The sequence below is a fragment of the Epinephelus fuscoguttatus genome, linkage group LG16, assembly GCF_011397635.1.
Source record: "Epinephelus fuscoguttatus linkage group LG16, E.fuscoguttatus.final_Chr_v1".
NCBI lineage: Eukaryota > Metazoa > Chordata > Actinopteri > Perciformes > Serranidae > Epinephelus > Epinephelus fuscoguttatus.
Window position 1 is genome coordinate 9124522 of NC_064767.1, and position 20237 is coordinate 9144758.

The 20237-nt window shown below is 40.6% G+C and overlaps 2 protein-coding genes across 2 annotated transcripts; one reads left to right on the forward strand and one right to left on the reverse strand.

Annotated features, from left to right (window-relative positions):
- Positions 1–1846: 1846 nt before the first annotated feature.
- Positions 1847–5285, reverse strand: zgc:65997 (uncharacterized protein LOC794398 homolog). The gene is made up of 4 exons (XM_049600131.1): positions 4959–5285; positions 2736–2913; positions 2533–2627; positions 1847–2458 (listed from the first exon to the last, which is right to left on the reverse strand). Exons 1-4 carry the CDS (start codon positions 5283–5285, stop codon positions 2267–2269), a joined length of 792 nt encoding a protein of 263 aa, XP_049456088.1. The 3' UTR covers positions 1847–2266.
- A 1546-nt stretch (positions 5286–6831) lies between these two features.
- nphp1 (nephronophthisis 1) lies at positions 6832–16648 on the forward strand. Its single transcript, XM_049600118.1, has 20 exons — positions 6832–7014; positions 7699–7760; positions 7968–8028; positions 8376–8509; positions 8685–8877; positions 9161–9262; positions 9370–9497; positions 9642–9687; positions 11162–11249; positions 11719–11813; positions 11987–12115; positions 12257–12331; positions 12574–12684; positions 12890–12972; positions 13646–13722; positions 13857–13956; positions 14115–14227; positions 15174–15247; positions 15495–15539; positions 15696–16648. Exons 1-20 carry the CDS (start codon positions 6949–6951, stop codon positions 15972–15974), a joined length of 2061 nt encoding a protein of 686 aa, XP_049456075.1. The 5' UTR covers positions 6832–6948; the 3' UTR covers positions 15975–16648.
- Positions 16649–20237: the final 3589 nt, after the last annotated feature.

Below are 20237 nucleotides of genomic sequence, written 5' to 3' on the forward strand. Positions count from 1 at the left end.
GATATAAATCTCAGTTTTCAATTTTTTAATATGCATCTAAAGCAAGAGTGTCAAACTCATTTTAGTTCATGGGCCACATGCAGTCTAATTTAATCTCAGATGGGCTGGCCCAATAAAACCATCGCACAATCCAATATTTTACCTTTTTTGTGTAAAGAATTACAAGAACATTCTGTAGATGTTCATCCTTTAACAAAACACATGAACAGCCTGAGATGTCTGAAGAAAAATACATACAATCTCAACAGTATATCTTACTTTTTCCACATTCGGTCACATCACGACATGTGAATTTATCTGTATGTTCCCTGACACAGATTCTTTTGAAATGAAGCAGCTGAGTTGAGATCCTCAGGCAGAGGTCCTCTTCTTGTCCCAGACTCCAGGCTAAAGACCAGAGGGGACAGAGCTTTTGCCACCAGGGCCCTGAGGCTCTGGAACAACCTGCCCAAGGATATAAAGCTGTCTGCATAATAAGCCTCTAAGTAATAAGTCTCTCCTAAAAGCATACTGCTATGGGAAAGCATATGCTTACTTTATCTGAGCTGTCTATTTTATTGCTCTCTTACTGACATTATTTCCCATTTATTATCTTGATTTCAGCTTTGGCCTTCCTTCTTCCGCCTTTTATCTTTTACTGGATGACATTTTATGGCATGATATTTGTTTTATTCTCCTTGTGTTTAGTTTTATTGTACAGCACTGTGTGCTTTGAAAGATGCTATTAAAATAAAGTTTATCATTATAATATTTTGCACAATGTTCAGTATCTTCAAGCACGGTCACAGTAAGTATGCATTGTTATATCAGAGACCTGTATTCTGCTCAGGGTGTCAAGCCTCTGAAGCAGAATTTTACATGAAACAGGGAGCCCATTATTTAATTTGCTCCTGAAACCTGAGACCTCAGGTTGGACCCTTTAATGGGCCGGTTCTGGCCCACAGGCCCTGTTTGACACCCCTGATCTAAAGCTATGATGCTATAACTGATGTTACATCAATAATGCTCAGAAGGCAGCAACAATGAAGGACTTTAAAGACTCTTGGAAGTGTACAAACTGTACTGTGCTACTAAAGTGATAGCATCAATTACTGTAAATATTCCATAATTTCACTCAGTGAAAAGCCATAAAGGTGAAATGCTGCCATCTTCTGGTTAATATTAATGAACTGTGTTTTACATCTCTGCCCACTGAGAAACTGAAAGATATAATAGGAATTTCTAATTTGGCTTATAAGGTAGAGTCAAACATGTTTGCACCATATGATTGTAATAAAAGTCTAATAAATTAACCTGGTGGCCTAGACTTAGTAAGAATCAGGTCAACACTGTGTAAAAATCCCCTAACAGGATTGAGTTCAGTCATTACCCAGCCAATTAGTCACAGCCCACTGTGCCTTAAGTCTCTACTCTTCTGTAAATAAGGCCTACACTGTTTATATGCTCCTGAAAGCACCTGCTGACAAGAAAAATATGTATGTTATGGTTTCAGAGATGAAATGCAGGTCTTTTTCCTTTATTTTGTTATATAAAAATGCCTATTTCCAACATGGCTTGGAGTGACTTTCATCCTGTCATCCAAACACAGCTTGTAAATGTAAGAATGTAGTGTTTGTCCTTAGCGTCAGGTTCCACTTAAAAGCCTGTGCAAATGCAATACTCCCTTTTACACCTAAGGGGAAGAAAATGGTATAATTAAGACCGACTGCCACTGATCAAACATGTTACCTGCAAAGAAATAACTATAAGTGCCCATTTAACCGATGATATTGTTTAGTATCTTTCAGTGAAAGCACAAAGTAATGATACGATACTGTGACACATAACTCAGCTGTCTAATGCCATGACAAACACTGATTTTATTAAACAATAAGGCACGAAACACAAACAGGAGTATCTGAAATTGCTTTTAGGCATCACACTCAAGGAAACAGTTACTTGTATTCCATTACTCCCCAACCCTGAAGATCAGTACCACCCTCACATCTGTCTGTCAAGAAGCTACAGGCTAGCAGATGTTTGGCTTAGCTTGCCCCAAAGACTGGAGCAGAGGGAAACACACTGTTCTGCATTAGATCATTAGTATAACTACAACTGTATTAAACTTTGGCTGGTTGTGAGGTAGTGAAAGAGGTTTGTTTTTGACTGTTTAGACTGTCACTCCACCTTGAGAACCTCCTTTCAGTGTAAAGTCCAGCTCATTGCACGCTCCGTCAAGAGCAGAGGTCAGTAAATTAACCTCTCTTTCTCTGTCCATTTATTGTTTCTACCAAGGAAGTTCAGTCCCGTCCCAGCTGTACGCCCTGCCAGTCTTGTCAATGTTCAGAGAGTCTATGATGCTCATCAGACAGGTCACAGAGTGTTCGGCACTGAACAGCTTGCCTTTTGGCACGTTCTTGTGATACGGCCGGGAGAGGTCTGTGTTGACTGTTCCTGGATGTAAGCACACACACACCACCTGGGAAAACAGAAGCAAGTTCATCAACCTTCTAAAACACAGGCCAAAACAACTATGAGCACAGCCAGACCTACCTTGGGTCGACTGCGACCCAGCTCTATGGACAGGTTCCTGGTAGCCATGTTGAGAGCTGCTTTAGACATTCTGTAGCTGTACCAGCCACCAAGACCTGAGAGCAGGGGTGGAGGGTGGAAAACACAGAGGAACACAAGTGAAACCATACTGTATTAGCATGTTTACATCACCACAGAGCAACCAAAAGTAACACAATACCAACCGTTGTCGCCAATAGATCCCACTTTGGCGGTGATGTTGACGATGATGCCACTGTGCTGCTTGGCTTTCTCTGCAGGCTGCTGACCGAAACTCCCTCCGCCCTTCTGTAGGAGGGGGGCGAAATACTTGGCCATGACCAGGGGGCCCACTGTGTTGGTCGTCAAGGTGGAAATGATGCCCTGAGAGGGGAAGCAAGGCAATAGATACAGGTCAGTGGTTAGATCAGTGAAAAGGTGTGATGGGTGTTTGAAGGGTCTGGATACATAGGTGTGAATGGGGGACTGATGGTTCACTGGACCTTTGGACAGACACAGCTGGGGCGCAGGATCCAGGGTAGTAGGAGTACACTGAGTGGCTGGAAGCATGTAGATGTCAGGGGGGATGCAGGGGACATGTACCCCTTGATATTTAGAACATGTGTATTTTACTGTTACCGTTTTTGGGCTTTTTGCCTCTAATGACAGGACACTTTGAAGCGAGACGTGACGACATGCAGCAAAGGGCCACAAACTGAAACTGAACTCATGGCCAGAGCGGCAAGGACACTGCCTTTGTTCACGGGGGACTCAGTAGCTAAGTGGGTATGCACCAATTGGTTCCTTTTCTGCATTAATTGGTGGGGTGCCCAGGAGCTCAGGGGGTAGAGCAGGCGCCCCACTTTGACAGAAGACATTTATACCATAAATTGATGCAGAAAATGCACAATCTGGTTCATACAAACTCACCAGAATGTAGGAAATGAAGTGTTTGATGCTCAAACTTTTTGGAGGACACCCCAACTCCCCACTTCATGTGTCCCCCTCCATGCCGAAACGAAACCTACGCCCTTGCTTAGAAGAACCAGTGTAGGAAATTATCTCCTTCCTCCTTCAATGCAGAGAAATGACACCAATCTCAATACCAAAGTCTCGCCATTTGTTGTAGACTTCCTTAATTGGTCTGTCACAGCAAACAGACCCATTGGGTGAAGCTGCCTCCCTGGTCCACACTAAGGCCGTTCAAATATGGCGTCGCATCAGGAAGCTAGAAATTGATGTGGCCAAGACTGAAGAACTGATTACAGTGCCATGTTCACTCAATGGCCAACGTGCTGAAACTTTAGAAAACTTTAAATACCTTGGTACAGTTATGGACTCCCCTGTGAGCATCTCTGTAAATACTGAGTATATTTTCAAGAGATGCTCACAGCGACTTTATCTTCTCAGAAAGCTCAGTGGCCTCTGTGTTAGTCAGCAGAATTTAGAATTAGTGTACAAAACTATGGTTGAGAGTGTTTTAACATTTCACCTTACTGCCTGGTACAGTCATCTTAACTGTACGGCCAAGAATAAACTCTCTAGGATTGCATCAATGGCAAGGAAAATAGTTGGCAAGCCACAGTAGCCCTTGACGAGAAGTCCTTCATTCCAAGTGTCATTAGTATTCTTAACTCAACATAGTGACAGCTGAGTTTTAAACCACAGTCAATGAGCTGATTTAATGTGTTTAAGTGTTTTGTAATGCCTTTATATGCTTATCTAACTATTTGTCTGCTTTTTACAATATTGTCTTTTGTGTTTAGTGAGCTGAAGACAACTTCCCACCCATGATGGACAAGAAAGATATATTCTATTCTATTTTATTCTATTATAAAACGTGCACACATGTTGAAACAGAATTTAAAGTGTTTGATATTCTCTCAGCTTTTGGATGATGCACCTAGCAGCACCTGATCTTACTAAAATCTCCATCTTTTCACTGTTGATACTGCCCCCTGCTGTCCTGTGGTTTAATTTGAGTGATGCAACTAGCAGGCAAATCTAAGAGAAAAGTTGAAATAACTTTTAAACTGATATGGTTGTGTACATTATATTTATGCCGAATTTAGAGTCAGGTCGTATTTATTCGACCAAGATGATGATGTCTCGCCAAGTTCTTGTGCATTTACTCGAAAGGAAACTTCATTTTAAATCACAGGATTTCTTATTGAGATTTGGAACGGGGGTCAGTATTTAAAGTCCCCTGACACTACAATGGCCTGTCGCGTGTCCACACAGCCATATGAGAATCACTCTTCTGGGTCCTCAGTTAAAACAGAACCTGACAGTTTAAAGTGACCCCCTTTAAATAAGATAATCCAAACTAAATGGACTTTACAGCACATTGAGTACACACACCCCATCAGGCAGGACCATGCCTCAGTTGTATTCTACTTCTCATGGTGACAGAGCAGCTCGTGCTTTACCTGAGCAGACACATCTCTCAGGCTGGTCTCTCCTTTACCGGAGGGATGAAGCATCGCCGAGGAGTTGACGATCAGATCCAGCCTACCGAAGCTCTCCTTAACCCGATCCGCAGCTCCACGGATGTCCTCCTCCCGGTTCACGTCCAGCTGGAGGAGCGTCAGTCTGCCCGGGTGTTGCCCGGCCAGGCCCCGCAGCTCGGCCGCTCCATCCGGGTTTCGACATGTCGCTATGACAGCAGCGGGGGTTTTGTTTCTCAGGATGTGTCTGCAGAACTCAAGCCCCAGTCCTCTGCTGGCTCCTTGAATGAGCGCCACGGGAGCAGCCATGACAGGTGAGTGACGTAACACCGGAGGCGGATGGAGAGTTTTTGTGTTTGTTGTCTTCATGTCCACCCTAAACGTCGTAATTTTCTATTTTTGGTAAAAAAGATAGCGAGGAATTGTGCAAAGAATTGACTTTTATTAGGCCCGTAATTACCTTTGTTGATTTGTAAACTTTCTGCTTACATCAACGTCGAAAACTTGCTTAAAAATCATAATTTTGACTTTTTAAGAACTCAAGAATTTAAAGTGAACGAGGAGAAATTGAAGGCAGCATGTTTCACAACAGACAAAGTGCGCCCTAAGTCATTTAGAAGGCACTTACACAACGCTGCTTATGTGCAAGCCAGACATGGATCATACAGGACTAAAATAATCTGTTTTTAGTTCGTGCACTTAAATAAATTTTTCCAAACCTTCACCTCACACATCTAGACATCCCATCGGCCTTTTCCCGTCTAGAGTCAGAATCTGACGGGTTACAGTTTTTGCTACAACACTGTGAAGAATAAGTATGTTATATACAACACAGATTATATGAAAAAACAGCCACATTAAAAAATGTTCTGTGGGGAGGCATAAGCGCTTACATCCCAGCCAACATTTGTATGTAGGGCCCCTGTGGGTAGTAAATGGACTGAAAAAAGGGCCCTATAAGGGACTGTCCATGGGTTCCATATTGGCCCCATGACATTTGCCCACATGTGGGTAGATTTACCCACTTGGGCCACAGATAAGATGCCTATTTTGGACCCATACCCACTTTGTACCCAGGTAGCCCCAGCATGATCCATTTGGGCAATTGGCATGGGGCCAATATGGTACCTGTACACAGTCCCATATAGGGCCCATTTTTCAGCCCACATGGGCCCTACTTACAAATGTTGGCTGGGATTCAGCGTTTGTCATTTGATTAACCACTTCAAAGATTGTAAAATGGCACACAATGAAATTAACAGCAACATTTCACCACATTTAGCTCCAAACAATGTCATAAATGTGTGTGATTTGTGATTTTTATAAAGGCGCTTTTTACTAGATTAACAGCAATATGTGTGAACTTCGTCATATTTCCTTTTCTTGTTAAAAAAATATTTATTACATGTAATATGTTACCTGTAAACATTAAAATCTAATTATCAAATCTAAAGGTTAAATCTTAAATCTAAACGTGCTTGAAACTAAATATTTAGCTAATATGCAAATTTACAGTGCTAGATATAGATTTAAAAATGTAACCAAAAATTCACACCATGTTTTAAAATATTGTTTGGAGCTAAATGTGGTGAAATGTTGCTGTAAATTTTAGTGCGTAACTTTATAATCGGCGTCCCATTCAAAGACTTTATGGCGTTATGCTCCAGTCCAGCAGGTGGCGTTAGTGTACCGCCAATCACCATTATATCCGGTGAAAAAGCGTGTGAAACTATAAATGTTTTTATAGTTAAACACATAATTTTTTTTAAAAAAAACAAACAAACATATTATACAAACAATTAATTTAGAATATAAAGGAATGAGCTTGTAATGGTCGATTAATTAAATCCTGTCGAGCCCAAACCGGAAGAGGCTACGGTTGCCTAGCGACAAGTGGAAGAGTAGCGTCAGTTAGCTAGCTGGCTAGGCTATCAGCTAACACACGGAATATGCTCCATAAAACAGCGTATAAATGCCACCAAAAAGAAAAGAACCTTTGCAGCTTGTCCAGAGAGAAGTGGACGAAATCAAAAAGCAGGTTTGTTACAAAATAGCGCTTGTTTGAGTGGTTTATTAGCGGCGATGAACTCAACTGTGGCTGCCAGATTGACAGTTACATGAAGTTATTGAATAGACAAGAGAGGTTGTTGCAGCTGTAGCGCTCACCAGCCGTTGTACAAAGAAAACGTAGCTCCTTGAAGTGGTAGATACGTCTTGGGCAGTTTTATTAAGAGCTAAAAGGCCTTTATAGATGTGCCTTGTGTTAGCATTAAAGTCCAGAAATGGCTGAAGATGAATATATTTTGTTCGTCATTTGTACATAAAGGTAAAAGTAAAAGAGATTTTCCTTAAAAATTAAGAGCTTTTTGGTTCATGAAGTTAATGCCGAATTTCGTAGAACACACTTAAAAGAAAGACCCTATAACTTGTTTGATGAAGTGGTCAGTCAAAAGGCAAGGAAATGTTAAAACGTTAGATTATAAATGAGTATTGGGATCTTGAACCTATCTTCACACAACGCAGCACATACAAAGGACAGGCTCATATGCTGGCCTGTTGTTTTGTAGCCAAAGAAAACACCCAGCAGGTATTAGATCTGAGACATGTGTTTATCTGTCATTAAACAGGAAGTATAAACACTATAAAATGTACAGAGGTAGACACAGTGGTGTCAACACTTCTTAATTCACTGCCAGTTGATCTCGTTGTTCTTCTAATCCAGGTTGACAGCCTGTTTAAGGATGTGCAGAGTCAGGATGGATCCACTGAAGAAGCATTACGCAGGTATACAGGAGTGCTTCCTAAACTAGTTTTACTTCTTGTAAGTGCAGTTAAGACCAGGACCATCATTCACCAGCACTGAAACTACTGAACGGACGTGATTTTACTCTGCTTTTATTCCCACTCCTCTTTTTCCCATATCATTATGATTTAGTTGATTTTAATTGTGCCTTGAAGTTTGATTTTCCTCTAATGTCCAATCCGAAACAGATGTCAAGAACTGCAGATGTCGGCAGAGAAGACACAAAGGACACTGAGGAACCTGACCAAGGTTAGTTCTGTGCTCTCAGTAAACTTGGAAATACAATTTTTAATTTTTTTTTGTAATAGGAGTGTGCAGTACAATTATTCAGTTCTACTACTAGATGACCTCCAACATTGCAGCCAGTACTTTTGGTTGACCTAAATCAGCTGTTTGTATCATAAAAAATGATATTATTTATGGTCCCCAAGTCAATATGCACATGTTTTCTGAAAAGAAAAATCCCAGAGACTGCAAGAAAGTCAGGTATCACTGACAGACCAACATCAGTTTAAATTTACTGTATTGTGACTTGTTGTGATCTTTTAAAGGACATTAAGCTAAATTGGTGTTGTAATTCATTGCCTAATTTTTAGGCAGATGAGCTGGCTCCAGTGGGGAACTATGATCAGAGGAAGCAGGAGGAGGAGAGACGACTGCAGAACATCTTGGAGCTTGTAAACACTCTCTCTCTGAAGCTTTCACCACCAGGACCCAGTACTGCTGCAGGGTCAGTGCTGACGATGTCATATCCCTTGTTGCCATGGCTCAGTTGAGTTTTCCCATGACAAATTAAATCCACATTTATCCTTTGTAAAGAAGCTGCACAGAAATATTGATTTCAAAACCCTGATTTCATCCAAAATTTAAAATGTCTTTTCACGTCACTGTGTTTCGATCTACAGCGATGATTCAAAGGAAGACAGCGAGGAGGAGGATGATGACGAAGATGATGATGAAGACAGTAGCAATGCCGACGATGGCGGCGACGATGAAGACGAGAAGCAAGCTGTGAAACCGCCCTCTCAGTCAGACCCTCGTGTCTACACAGCCCTGAGTGATTTCAAAGGAGAACAGGAGGGAGATCTGTCTGTGCAGGTGATGTACTTCCTGTTTCAGACACAGAGGTGACACACAGGGGTGTTGACATGAGTTCAGCTGCAGCCTAAGCACTCCAGCTGTTTCATTCCATGAATGGACACTGCACAGCCCTGCAGGTACAATTAAATAACGAGAGGCTGACAGGGAAACAGTATGAAATGAATTATTACCAAGAAACTTGTCAATGACACACTCCTTTAATTTTAAGCAGGGAAAGTCTGTTAGCAATTCATGAATACTGTGAAGCTACATGACTCGTTTGTGTCCCTGCTGTTTTCAGAGGGGGGATGTCTTGACGATTATCAGGAAGACAGCAGATGGATGGTGGCTGGCTCAGGACACTAAAGGCAACAGAGGAGTGGTTCCCAAAACCTACCTGAAGGTACACAAGCTGCTGAACATCTGCATCACATCAAACCTTCCTGTGTTGTTAATTTTAAATGTAAGCAGCTGCAGTGTGTTGATGTAAAGTGGTGACTCACTTTTCAGATTGGCTCCGGTGTCGATGATGAAGAAGATGATGACAATGATGGTGATGAAAATGAGGAGGAGGAGGAGTCAGAAGAGGAGGAAGAGCAAGATGGTGAAGAATTGACTGATGACCAAGAGAAACAGAGGTCCTACATATTAGGAAACTTTGTATAGCTTTTGATTGAGTGTGGTTCTGACTAGTGGAATGAGAGACAGCTCTCTATCTGTGTGACTGACACTCGATAATCATCAATCAATTTAATTTTGATTCCTTTCTTCTTCAACAACAGTTCTCCACATTCCAACTGGAGTACTGTCAAAAAGGCTTTGACCGAGGCAAGTATCTACAAACTACAAGTACTGTCACTGGAACTGATGTTACTGTTAGGCCCTGGTTACACAGGCTGCAAAACGTGGGGTGCACCGCACTGCCACCCCATCACGTCCTTACACTAACCTTCCCTTTACACTAACCTACCGCTTTTTTTCCCCACAGTAACTAGTATCTGGGTCCTAAAATGTTGAGGCAGAGGGTATTTGCTGTAGCTCTGGTTGAGGCTGAGAGGCTGTCAGCAGATAAACAGATCTGTGTGGGTACATGAGAGCCTAAAAAAGAGGGTGGATCATGGGGAGTACCACCTGTTGGTCCAGGAGCTTCTCCTCCATGATGGCTGTTTCCAGTCATATTTAAGGATGACTCATGGGCAGTTTGACAACCTGCTGTCTATCATTAGGCCATATAGCTCTGGGTATCCAACAACCACTACCACGAGTTTCTCCTCCATTGTTTACCAACTGTAAACTTGTTGTCATGACCACCACAGAAGGCCCGCCTCTAAAATCATTGGGTTGGACCATGGGGAAAAAGAGGACAAAAAAAGAGATGACATGGGGCGCTTTTCCGCTCTGAGTGGAAGTTTTTTGCAACTCAAGGAGTTCAGGGTGCTCTGGCAAAAACACCAGGCACCTAGAGCTCAGAATCGCCAGGTGCGTCACAACATAAAAAATGCAAGCAAAAAGCTTCATTGTCATCACAAACAATTACAAAAAGGCGCCTCCAGCTGCTTAAACACTTCCTGTGTGATCAGGGCCTTAATCTTCTTATTGACAAATACACAATCCACAGTGTGAATAATATAGGGCTGTACCAAATAGTACAAAGCTTTGAAGCTTCATTCATAATGACACTTCAATTCTTAATCAACATTTGAATGCTGCCTAGCATGTCTGACCCTTTATTTCTGCACAGATGCAGATAAAGAATATTATTAGTATTATACTGTTTGTAGAATTAGATTATAGTGGTGGCTGTGGAGGATTGTTTCCAACATTTCCAATAACTCCAGAGCATTCTAAGTCCTAAAGTCAGAATTTGTCATAAAAAAATAGACGTAAACTTTTGCAAAATGATCAACATATTTTTATCTGACAAAATATTCTGCTTCAATCTATATCTGTTGGCATTTAACTTTTAAAACAACATTTTTCACTGCGATCAAAGAACTTTTTGCTTTCCCTATTAATGGGACAGTCTGGCAGCACCATGAGTTACAGTTTTTCACTAAAGGGAGTTCATTAATAAAAAAATGAATAACTTATTTAATGTGATGAACTACTTTCTTAAAATTGCAGATTTTGTTTGCAGATTTTTTAAAATGTTTGTAGGGCAATGACATCATGAAATATGACGACAGACCTTAAAAACTATTTGCAAACCTCCGCTTCAAATGTATAAAGATGACATTTGGTGCAGCTCTAAATGTGTATACAATATATATATGGTTTCACTGTGTGTGCCTCTGTGTGGCAGATTGATGCAACAGATGTGCTCTCTGCCATGGGGGCTATACCTTCAGGATTCAGACCATCAACTCTCAATAAACTGCTAGTGGAGGAAGGTCAGTATACACTCTTTAAAACACACACACACACACACACACACACACACACACACGCTAACACACACACACGCAGGTGATGATTACAGCTGATTTCCATTACACTTGTCTCAGAACACAGGAAAGGTTAATCAACTATTTTTGAGGTGCAATGGATGATTATTTTCGTTATTAATTAATCTGCAAATATTTTCTCAATGAATGAGTATATCATTTTGTCTATTAAGTGTCAAAAAAAATGTAAACCACAGATCACAATTTCCCAGAGTCTAAGTGATGTCTTTAAAACCAATCAAAGAGCAGTGGTCATGCAGCAGCACAGAGACCATTTGTGTGATTCCTTCACAGTTTAAACCACCACCACTACAATTACCACTGGTGCTGGATGCTGTTAGTAGCAGTACTTGTTTAACTAATACATATTCATGATTAAACGGTAAAGCAGTAACCGTTTGTGTCTTTTTTCTAGGTATAACATACAGAGGAAGTCACTATATTCAGCCACAGCTCAGCCAGTCGCAGCTGTCCTTCAGTGACCTCTTCCTGGATCCAGACACGGGCAGGGTGAGAGTGTCCCTCTGTGTGTGTGTGTGTGTGTGTGTGTGTGTGTGTGTTTGTGGTGAATAAAGACAATGTTTTCAGGTTTCTCACACTGCGAAGCATCCACTCATGAACACACTTCCTCGATATAACTTCAAATTACTGCTAACTCATCAATCTCCTGTTCTGTCCTGCAGGTTCGTGCTCGGCAGGTCAGGACTTGTGTTTGTTTCAGTCTGTGGAGCTGCAGGATGATTCCTACTCCTGGGGTCGGAGTTCAGGTCCTCAGCAGACACATCCGCCTCTGTGCCTTTGATGGAACTCAGGTGGAGTATTTCTGCCAACCCATGTCTCTGCAGTGCGGAACAATTGAAGAAATACTGTTGATTTATTAATTATTAGCTAAAATTACCATAAGAAAACTCTTGTTCTATCCTGTTTTTTAATGAGCTGTTCTTGTGTCTCAGGTGTTGAGTAACATCCACACAGTGAGGGCAGCCTACAACTCCAAGAGCCCCAAGACCTGGACCTTCTCTCCAAGGGTATGTTTACGACGCAAATTAACACAATGTTGTTATTGTGTTCTTTCTTTGTTGTCTGGTCAGGTGATGTGGATTTTGCTTAAACTACTTCTGGCACTTCACCGCTGATGGTTGTTACTGAGATACAATGCTTAAATGTGCCAGCACTGACTCCTGAAAAGCTAAAACACAAAACTATAGCACTGAAATCTTTTGTTTAAGGCTGACCTTTAGTCCTTAAACCTGGTACCTGGTCTCTCCAGGTGACAGGCATCCTTCCCACCCTCCTAGACGGAGACTGTTTCCTACGCTGCAACTCGGCATCTCCTGACCTCGGTATCCTCTTTGAGCTGGGAGTCACCTTTATACGCAACGTGAGGACAAACACACACAGACACAAATGTCAGTGCAGACAGGACACATAGGACCACACAGGAAATGGAAAACTTCTATCTAGAGCCCTTTTTTGTTGTCAAGGAAGATTAATAGAGAAGAATTCCTCCCTCAGCGACTGGACAGTTATTAATGAAGCAGAGTGTTGGGGATGCAGCTGTGTCCAATCTTCTGTGTGTGTTTTAGTCGACAGGTGAAAGAGGGGACCTGAGCTGCGGCTGGGCTTTCCTCAAGCTGACTGATGACACTGGAAATCCACTCCCCAACAGGTACACACACACATATACCAGTGTACACAGTGCACATGCAAGTCCTTCTGCTGCTTTCTACTTTCTACTAGTTCTACTGCTGCCCCATTGGACACTTGATGAGCATGCTACGAGGCACAAAATCATCTGCTCCCCGTTTCAAGCTAGTCCAACGTGGCAGCTTGTTTGGAAACTTCCTCGTGTAATACAAAACAGTTCATGGAAATGTGTTTCTGAAAACATTTGAGGCGAAAAGTGAGCCGTGCAGCTACTGAATCTGTCTGCATTTTAGATCAGTTAGTTTTTCAGGAGTTTCCAGTTGCGGTGAGTCACGCTGGACGCCCCTGATTTGCAAAAAGTAGCCCAGCTTCAACTTCATGCAAACGAGGAGTGGAAACCCTGGTCTCTCTCTAAAACGAAACATGGCCCAGAATGCATCACACGGCTGCCTACATAGTGAATAAGAGGGGTGGAGATGATGAACCATCTGGACATGTAGCATTATTTTGTAAACAGATCACCATACACATTGTTATATCAACCCAGAAATACATATAGATATGAAACACAGTCATCTTTTTTTGTTATATATATGTGCAGTGTGAAAGAATGAATGGCTATCTGTGAAAACACCTATCTACCGTATGAGTGATGTGTCCTTAATACTTAAAAATCTAATCGAACCTGTGTCTAGGACCTATGAGCTGCCAGTGAACGGTGGCACTCCCTATGAGAAGGATGTCATGTTGGAGACATCAGTCACCAGAGGAAGTAAGAAGACACAACAGAGCTCAACACTCGTGTCACGTGTTTGACAAACAAACATGTTTGCTCAGTACATAGAAACTTTCAGCAAACTTTGATTGTCATCAGTATGATGAGTATGTTCTCTCTTATCCTCTCAGCTCCAGCTGGTGTTTTCCAGCAGATGCTTCAGATCAGGCGGCGGCCCAAACTCATCGTGAAGTTAAAATCAGCCAACAGTCGGAGCAGAACGCAGCTCAGGTGGGAGGATCGGCATGAAAATCTCACCACAGGGCTCAATCACATGTAGTGGAATGTGTGATCTAATTCAATAACTATAAATGTAGACTAGATTTGCATGTGTGTGCACATATAAACTATACTATGTATGTTAGTGACAGGTATATTTTCCTCCTCAGCCTCCTTCCAGACACTCTGCTGCACTGTCTGAGCTGCGTCCACCTGCTGGCTCTACACAGGCAGCTGCTGGCAGACACACTGCTGATGGACAGACCCACCATGCAGAATGCAGGTAACACACACAAGTGTTGGCACGATACTGGAATTTCTAACTTTGATACAATATCTTTGAAAATATTGATCTTTGATAACATTTTCAATACCATGGGGAAAAATTGTAAAAAATGTATCGATAAATCAATTTTTTCGACAGCACAGAAACCAGTGTTGGGCAAGTTACCCCCACAGATATTGCTAGTTACCTTCATTTAAAAGTAATGTTACATTACAATAATACTCCGTGTAGAGTAATACGTTACTTATTTTGTTACTTATTACTCATGGCAAGATGGCACCCCCAGTGCGGACGCCTCTTACAGCAGCTCCTGCTCATCGCTGAGCATTTGTCTTATCTAATTTGTTATCTTACTTTTGCGTTTCTTAACCAAAATGACCCCAGAAGAACTAACAGGCATTTCTAATGTGCTGCATTCATGTGTTCACATACAGTATTGTATTAAAATCCCCTGCTTATACTAATAATAGCATTATGATATAGAACAATTAAATAGCTTAGACTGTTCAAAATAAATGAATGGCCTTGGACACAGGCAGAGGATCAAAGTCTGATAATCATGAGACATGGATGGATATTTGTGGGCCTGTGATATGAAACATAAACAAATATTGAGGTTAGCAAAACAACTGAAATGGTGTGCTGGTAAATCACTATGACAAGTGCTAATTAATACACCGGAGCTGAAGGACCTCCTGGTGTGCCAGTCAGCTGCCACAGCACCGCAGAGAAAGTTACAACTGTGTACTGGTGTTGCTCTACGGTTGTAGAGGATGTGAATGGAAACACATCCAACATCTACTAACATCACTTATATATGTCAGTCATTGGGATGAGGAAAAAACAAACCAGAGGCCAGCTTTGCCTTTTATTTAAAGCAGATATGTAGATAATGCAGATATTCATGATTCTTAGAAATAACTCAACTTCCTCTCTGTTTCAGAGCTGATAAGCAGTCCTGTACTGTCTACCTTCCCTGTGCTGTTGGACCAACCAGATCTGCTGGATGCTCTCAGGGTCAGTAGGGACAGCGCCATGGTCGAACTTAGTCCAAATTACCTAAATATAATTCAGTACAATGTTGTTCTCTGTGGACATGCCAATAATGTATCCACTTGTTCTGAAACCAAAAAGGTTTTCTGCATTTCCTTTAGACAGTGAAAAAGTCGTCAAGTAAAATACTGAATACACTGCTTTGAAATTATTGGATTTACAAAACAACATCACTCATTAAAATAATAATGTAACTGTCATCTTCTTTCAGAGTGCCTGGCTGGAGTCTGAGACCAGCATGAGCCGAGCACAGAAGGTCAGTGTGTGTAATAACAGTACAGACCTGTAGAGGGTGCTGAGAGTATGAGGAACCTCAGAAGTTAAAACGTGTGAGCTACCAGCGCATCTCGTCATGGCAAGCTGCTGACCAGGTGTAAATATAACGAGTTCCTTCCTCCCTGTGTGTTTGCAGAGAGACCTGACCTACTTAAAACAGGAGTTCATTAAAGTCTACATGTCATCCGTCTACTTCCTCCTCCACTCGCCCTCGCTGCCCTGTCACCGCTGGGCGGACCCGCCCTCAGAGGAGCAGCGAGCCAGAGTCATCTATGCCACCCTGGATTCTCTCAAACACACCCAGCACACCACCGGACAGTGTGGAGGCCCCGAGGTGTTTGTCGACCCCATGCATCAGCATCTTGCCTTCGATGTCACAGAGTTGACCTTTGACCTCCTGCGTGTGGCGCGGTGACATCAAATCACTCAAAGGGAAGGTTGATTATTATATTGATTGGGTGAATTCTGTTATTTTGGTTTATTATAAAGAATAAAATGTGCCATGAATACATCTGGGAACACTTTTTAAATTTTCTGATGATATTTTATATTTTTGATACTGTCAATAAATCTCATGAGAAAACAATATCCATTATTTTAATACTTTCTGACACCCAAACAGTAAATGGTGTATTTGTAGGGGACTATTTTCAGCTGTGGATTAATACACATTTGGTGCTCTAGTTCGAGGCAGCAGGGCAGTGTGTGTGGAACCAACTCAAAATAAACTGCAGTGCCCATGCTCATCGTGATGAAGCAAAGTGTCCCTCAGTGCAACAGTGCAGCTCAGTGATGTGTTTTGAATTGTTTTCGGACAACAAGGGAGCTCTACGGCTCTATTTGTTTTGGATTTTTGTTGGGATTTGTTGAATCTACACGGCACTGTGACAGAAAATGAAGTGGTCTTAAGGTTTAAGAAATGCTAGCACAATGCTAACACATACAGAACACTGAATACAAACACAAAGATGTTTCTGTGTACCTTGAGATTATATGAGACACTGATGATGGATAATGAGTGTGTTAAATAGTGACACTGTTAGCCTGTTTCCTACGACTATGTGTTGCCAAATTTTGTTTAATTCCTTAATAAACACTATTAAAATCACTCGATCTGTCACAGACTTTGTTTTCTGACTGGTCACTGAGCTGCACCATTTATCTCCACCCATAAGTTCAACATTAGCTGTGTGTTTGTGTGTGTGTGTGTGTGTGTGTGTGTGTGTGTAGTGTAGAGTTTCAGGGTATAAGAGCAGTGTTCAAGGTTAATAATTAGTGGGCCGTCGTCTTTTTATAGCCTGGTATAAAAGGAACAAGAGCAGCGAGAGGTTGGATCAGTCCGGGCACAGACAGGCTCGAGTTATCCATCAGGTTTCACATTTTGTCAGGATGAATCATAACAATGATACAACAGTTCAACATAATTATAACCTTTGTGTCTGCGTTACATTCATGGAGACTGAATGGAAATCAAACAACCCAACTCTTTAAAATGCAGGAAACTTTATTGACCTATCTTTATGACTTAAGAATTCATTTAAATTGATTATTTCCAGTGATATCCTCATGCTATACAGGCTGCAAGAAATGTTGTAACCCCTCCCCCTCAATACATTCCGACACTTTAAAGAATACTTCAACACACCACGACTTAAAATTAACTCCCAACTTGACCTTTAACCTTAGACCAAGCCCCACACTCAGCTGATCACTGAGTAAAATGTCCCTTAACACCTCCATGTCTCATGTCCAGAACGTCTCCCTGTAGTCGAGACTCTCTTCCCTGCAGTGTTTGCTGGTAAATAATATTGTATATCCTGTATTTCCACATTCCAGAGCCGCTGCCATGGTGACAGTGCCTGTGGTGACCAGGGAGTTGTTTGGGTTACCATCAGGGTGATAGTAATATAATATCTGAAGGCAGCAGTAAACAAGGGGGTAAAACTTCTTGAAGCTTCTCAGGCGGGACAGGAAGTTGTAGAATTACTTCACTGTTGTTTCTTTAATCACTTAGAAACGTCATGTTGACACAGAACAATGGACTAGATGTGTTTGTTGGCCGTTGATTAAAGACAGCATTGTCCACCTACCACTGTGCATCACACAGGATACTACTCTTGTCTCTTTGTTTCTCATTGCTGGCCGACTATAAATAGGTTTGTTCTAGAAAAACATCACACCTGAAAGATTTATTTTTTTATTTTATATTTACAGCTTTGACACATAGTTGATTTGCAAAAACAGTCAATAGAAATGAGTGTGACAAACAATTTATTCTATCTTAAATAGCTGCAGATGAAGATGGAATTTAAAAAAGAATAAAAAAAAATGATCAAATTCAAGAAGACAAGAAATTGAACTGCAAATAACCTCACGGTTTTACTAATACACATCACCACATAAATGTATGACTACTACTACTACTACTAATATCCTTAATTTAGATAGGTTAAGTTACAAAGCACCTCTACAAATATGAATTAATAAATAAATGATAAAAACATTTTACATATAAATTTAAATTTAAATTTAAAAGCTATACAATATGGGGAAACATTAGATATAAATAAGAAAGGGCAACATAAGTAAAACAAAACAAAATAAAATAAATAACAAAAAATATATAATAGAAAATAAATAAATAGATGATTAAAACATTTTACATTTACATACATTTTAATTTAAAAATTGTAAAACATGAGAAAGAGAAAATGAGAGTAAAATAAGACAAAACAAAAAATAAATAAATAAATACAATAAAGATAAAACTGAAAATTAGGAATTAAGAAAATTGAAAAAATAAATAAAATAAAGATAAAAAAAAAATAAAAATAAAACATTTAAACAGATAAAAGTTGCTGCCAGATATAAAATGCTCATCACATGTTATCAGTGGACAAAGTCATATTTTTAAGTTACTTATTCTTTTTTTTATCAACACTCAAAAGACAAAAACAAACAAACAGTGTAAAAAGCCAAGGCTACATACATTTTAGATGCTGTAACCAGCAGATATATACATATGTATTTTTTTTACTTGAGAAATGATTTGAATGAATAAAGTATGATCACCTATCATTTAATAAACTTGACTTGATTAAATCAATCAGTTAAGTGCTTCACAGTGTTAATTTCACTACAGGGAAATGTATTTCCACTGTGGCCACTGAAAAACAACATACAGTGTGCGATAAAACACAACCAGCTAATAATTTCAGCACACCCTTTGCTCTAATTTGCTAAATTATTCTTTATTGTAGCAGAAACTTAACAGCTTGAATGAGTTAGAAATATGTTGGCAGTGATACTCAATTTACAGCCCATGGGTCACAGCCATTATCCAACTGATAATGAAAATAAATTGATTCAAACTGGGATTTTTTTTGTACTTTAATCATAAATGAGGAGCTGGAGCGCATTAAAAAGCTTTAAAGGATCTGAGGTCTGCCCCAGATGCCCTAAGAGCCTCAAAACACTCGCCCCCGAGGCAGAGCAGTGAGTATCCCTGCTGTGTGGGCTGAATGCACGTCCTTTATATAGATGACGTTGATAAGAAGTTTTAGTTCCTTACTGCCCCTTTATAATCCGAAGAATGTGCAGAGAACTTGATATCCACAGAACCTGGTTTAACTATGCAAACAGCACAGCAAACTTAAAGGCAGATTATCTGTAAATCACTGAACATTTACCATACGTGTGTGTTTAGTGGAGTGATAGTGAAACCTCACTGTAGACGTGACTGGAAATATTGAGACATTCTCACCCACTTCTCTTTGTGCCCCAGGAGGACTATTGTGTCTGAGCAGGAGGAGGAAGAAGAAGAAGAGGGAGAGTACTGTAAGAGCAGGTTGAGCAGGATGGTGAAAGTTTCCAGGGAATAGTTGTAGATGTGAAAGATGATCCAGGAAGCCATGGGATGTTTTTTCTCTCCTTGTTTGAACAAGTAAACACCCATTACAAGAAATGTTACAGGAGGAAAAGAAAGACTGCTGGAGGAGAGAAAACTGAGTGTTTAAATCCCAGATAACATGACACAGAGCACATATTCTATATAATGAACAAATAATAGGCACACTGGTGACACGTGGAAATCAAAGTACTATCACCGTAGTTTATTTATTTTGAAATGTACCGTACAATAGTTTATTATCTTCAGTGTAAAAAAAAAAAGTGATCAATGTAGCATCAGCTAGCATCAGTAATTCTCAGGGGAGAGACCAACATTATAATTTATGCTCTGTGTAGCTTTCTTGAGATATTACATCACTTTCCAGAATAATTTAAATGAAGCTAAAAGTAAAAATTCATAAGGAAGTGTTAATTTTGTTCTCCATGACGATAACAAGATGATGACAAGCTCAAAATAGATCTTGATAATAAAAACTAAGATGAACTCTATGTTTCATTTTCATTGACAAGACCAGACAAAAATGTTTGTGCCGTGGTGGATTATCAGACATTTGAAGCCGAGAACGGCCATGCTAGTGTCTTCAAATGTCATATGGGCGACAGGATGTTTCGCTAACCAGCAAACACACTCACACCGGAGCAGCGTCAGCCTTTGGTGCGAGTTGTGAGCTGTAATTCAGCAGCAAATAATCAGCCATGTGCCTGACTGTGGACGGTGGAGCTGCTGAATGGATCTGTGGAGTGTTAGTTGCAGCAGTGGCTGTTAGCA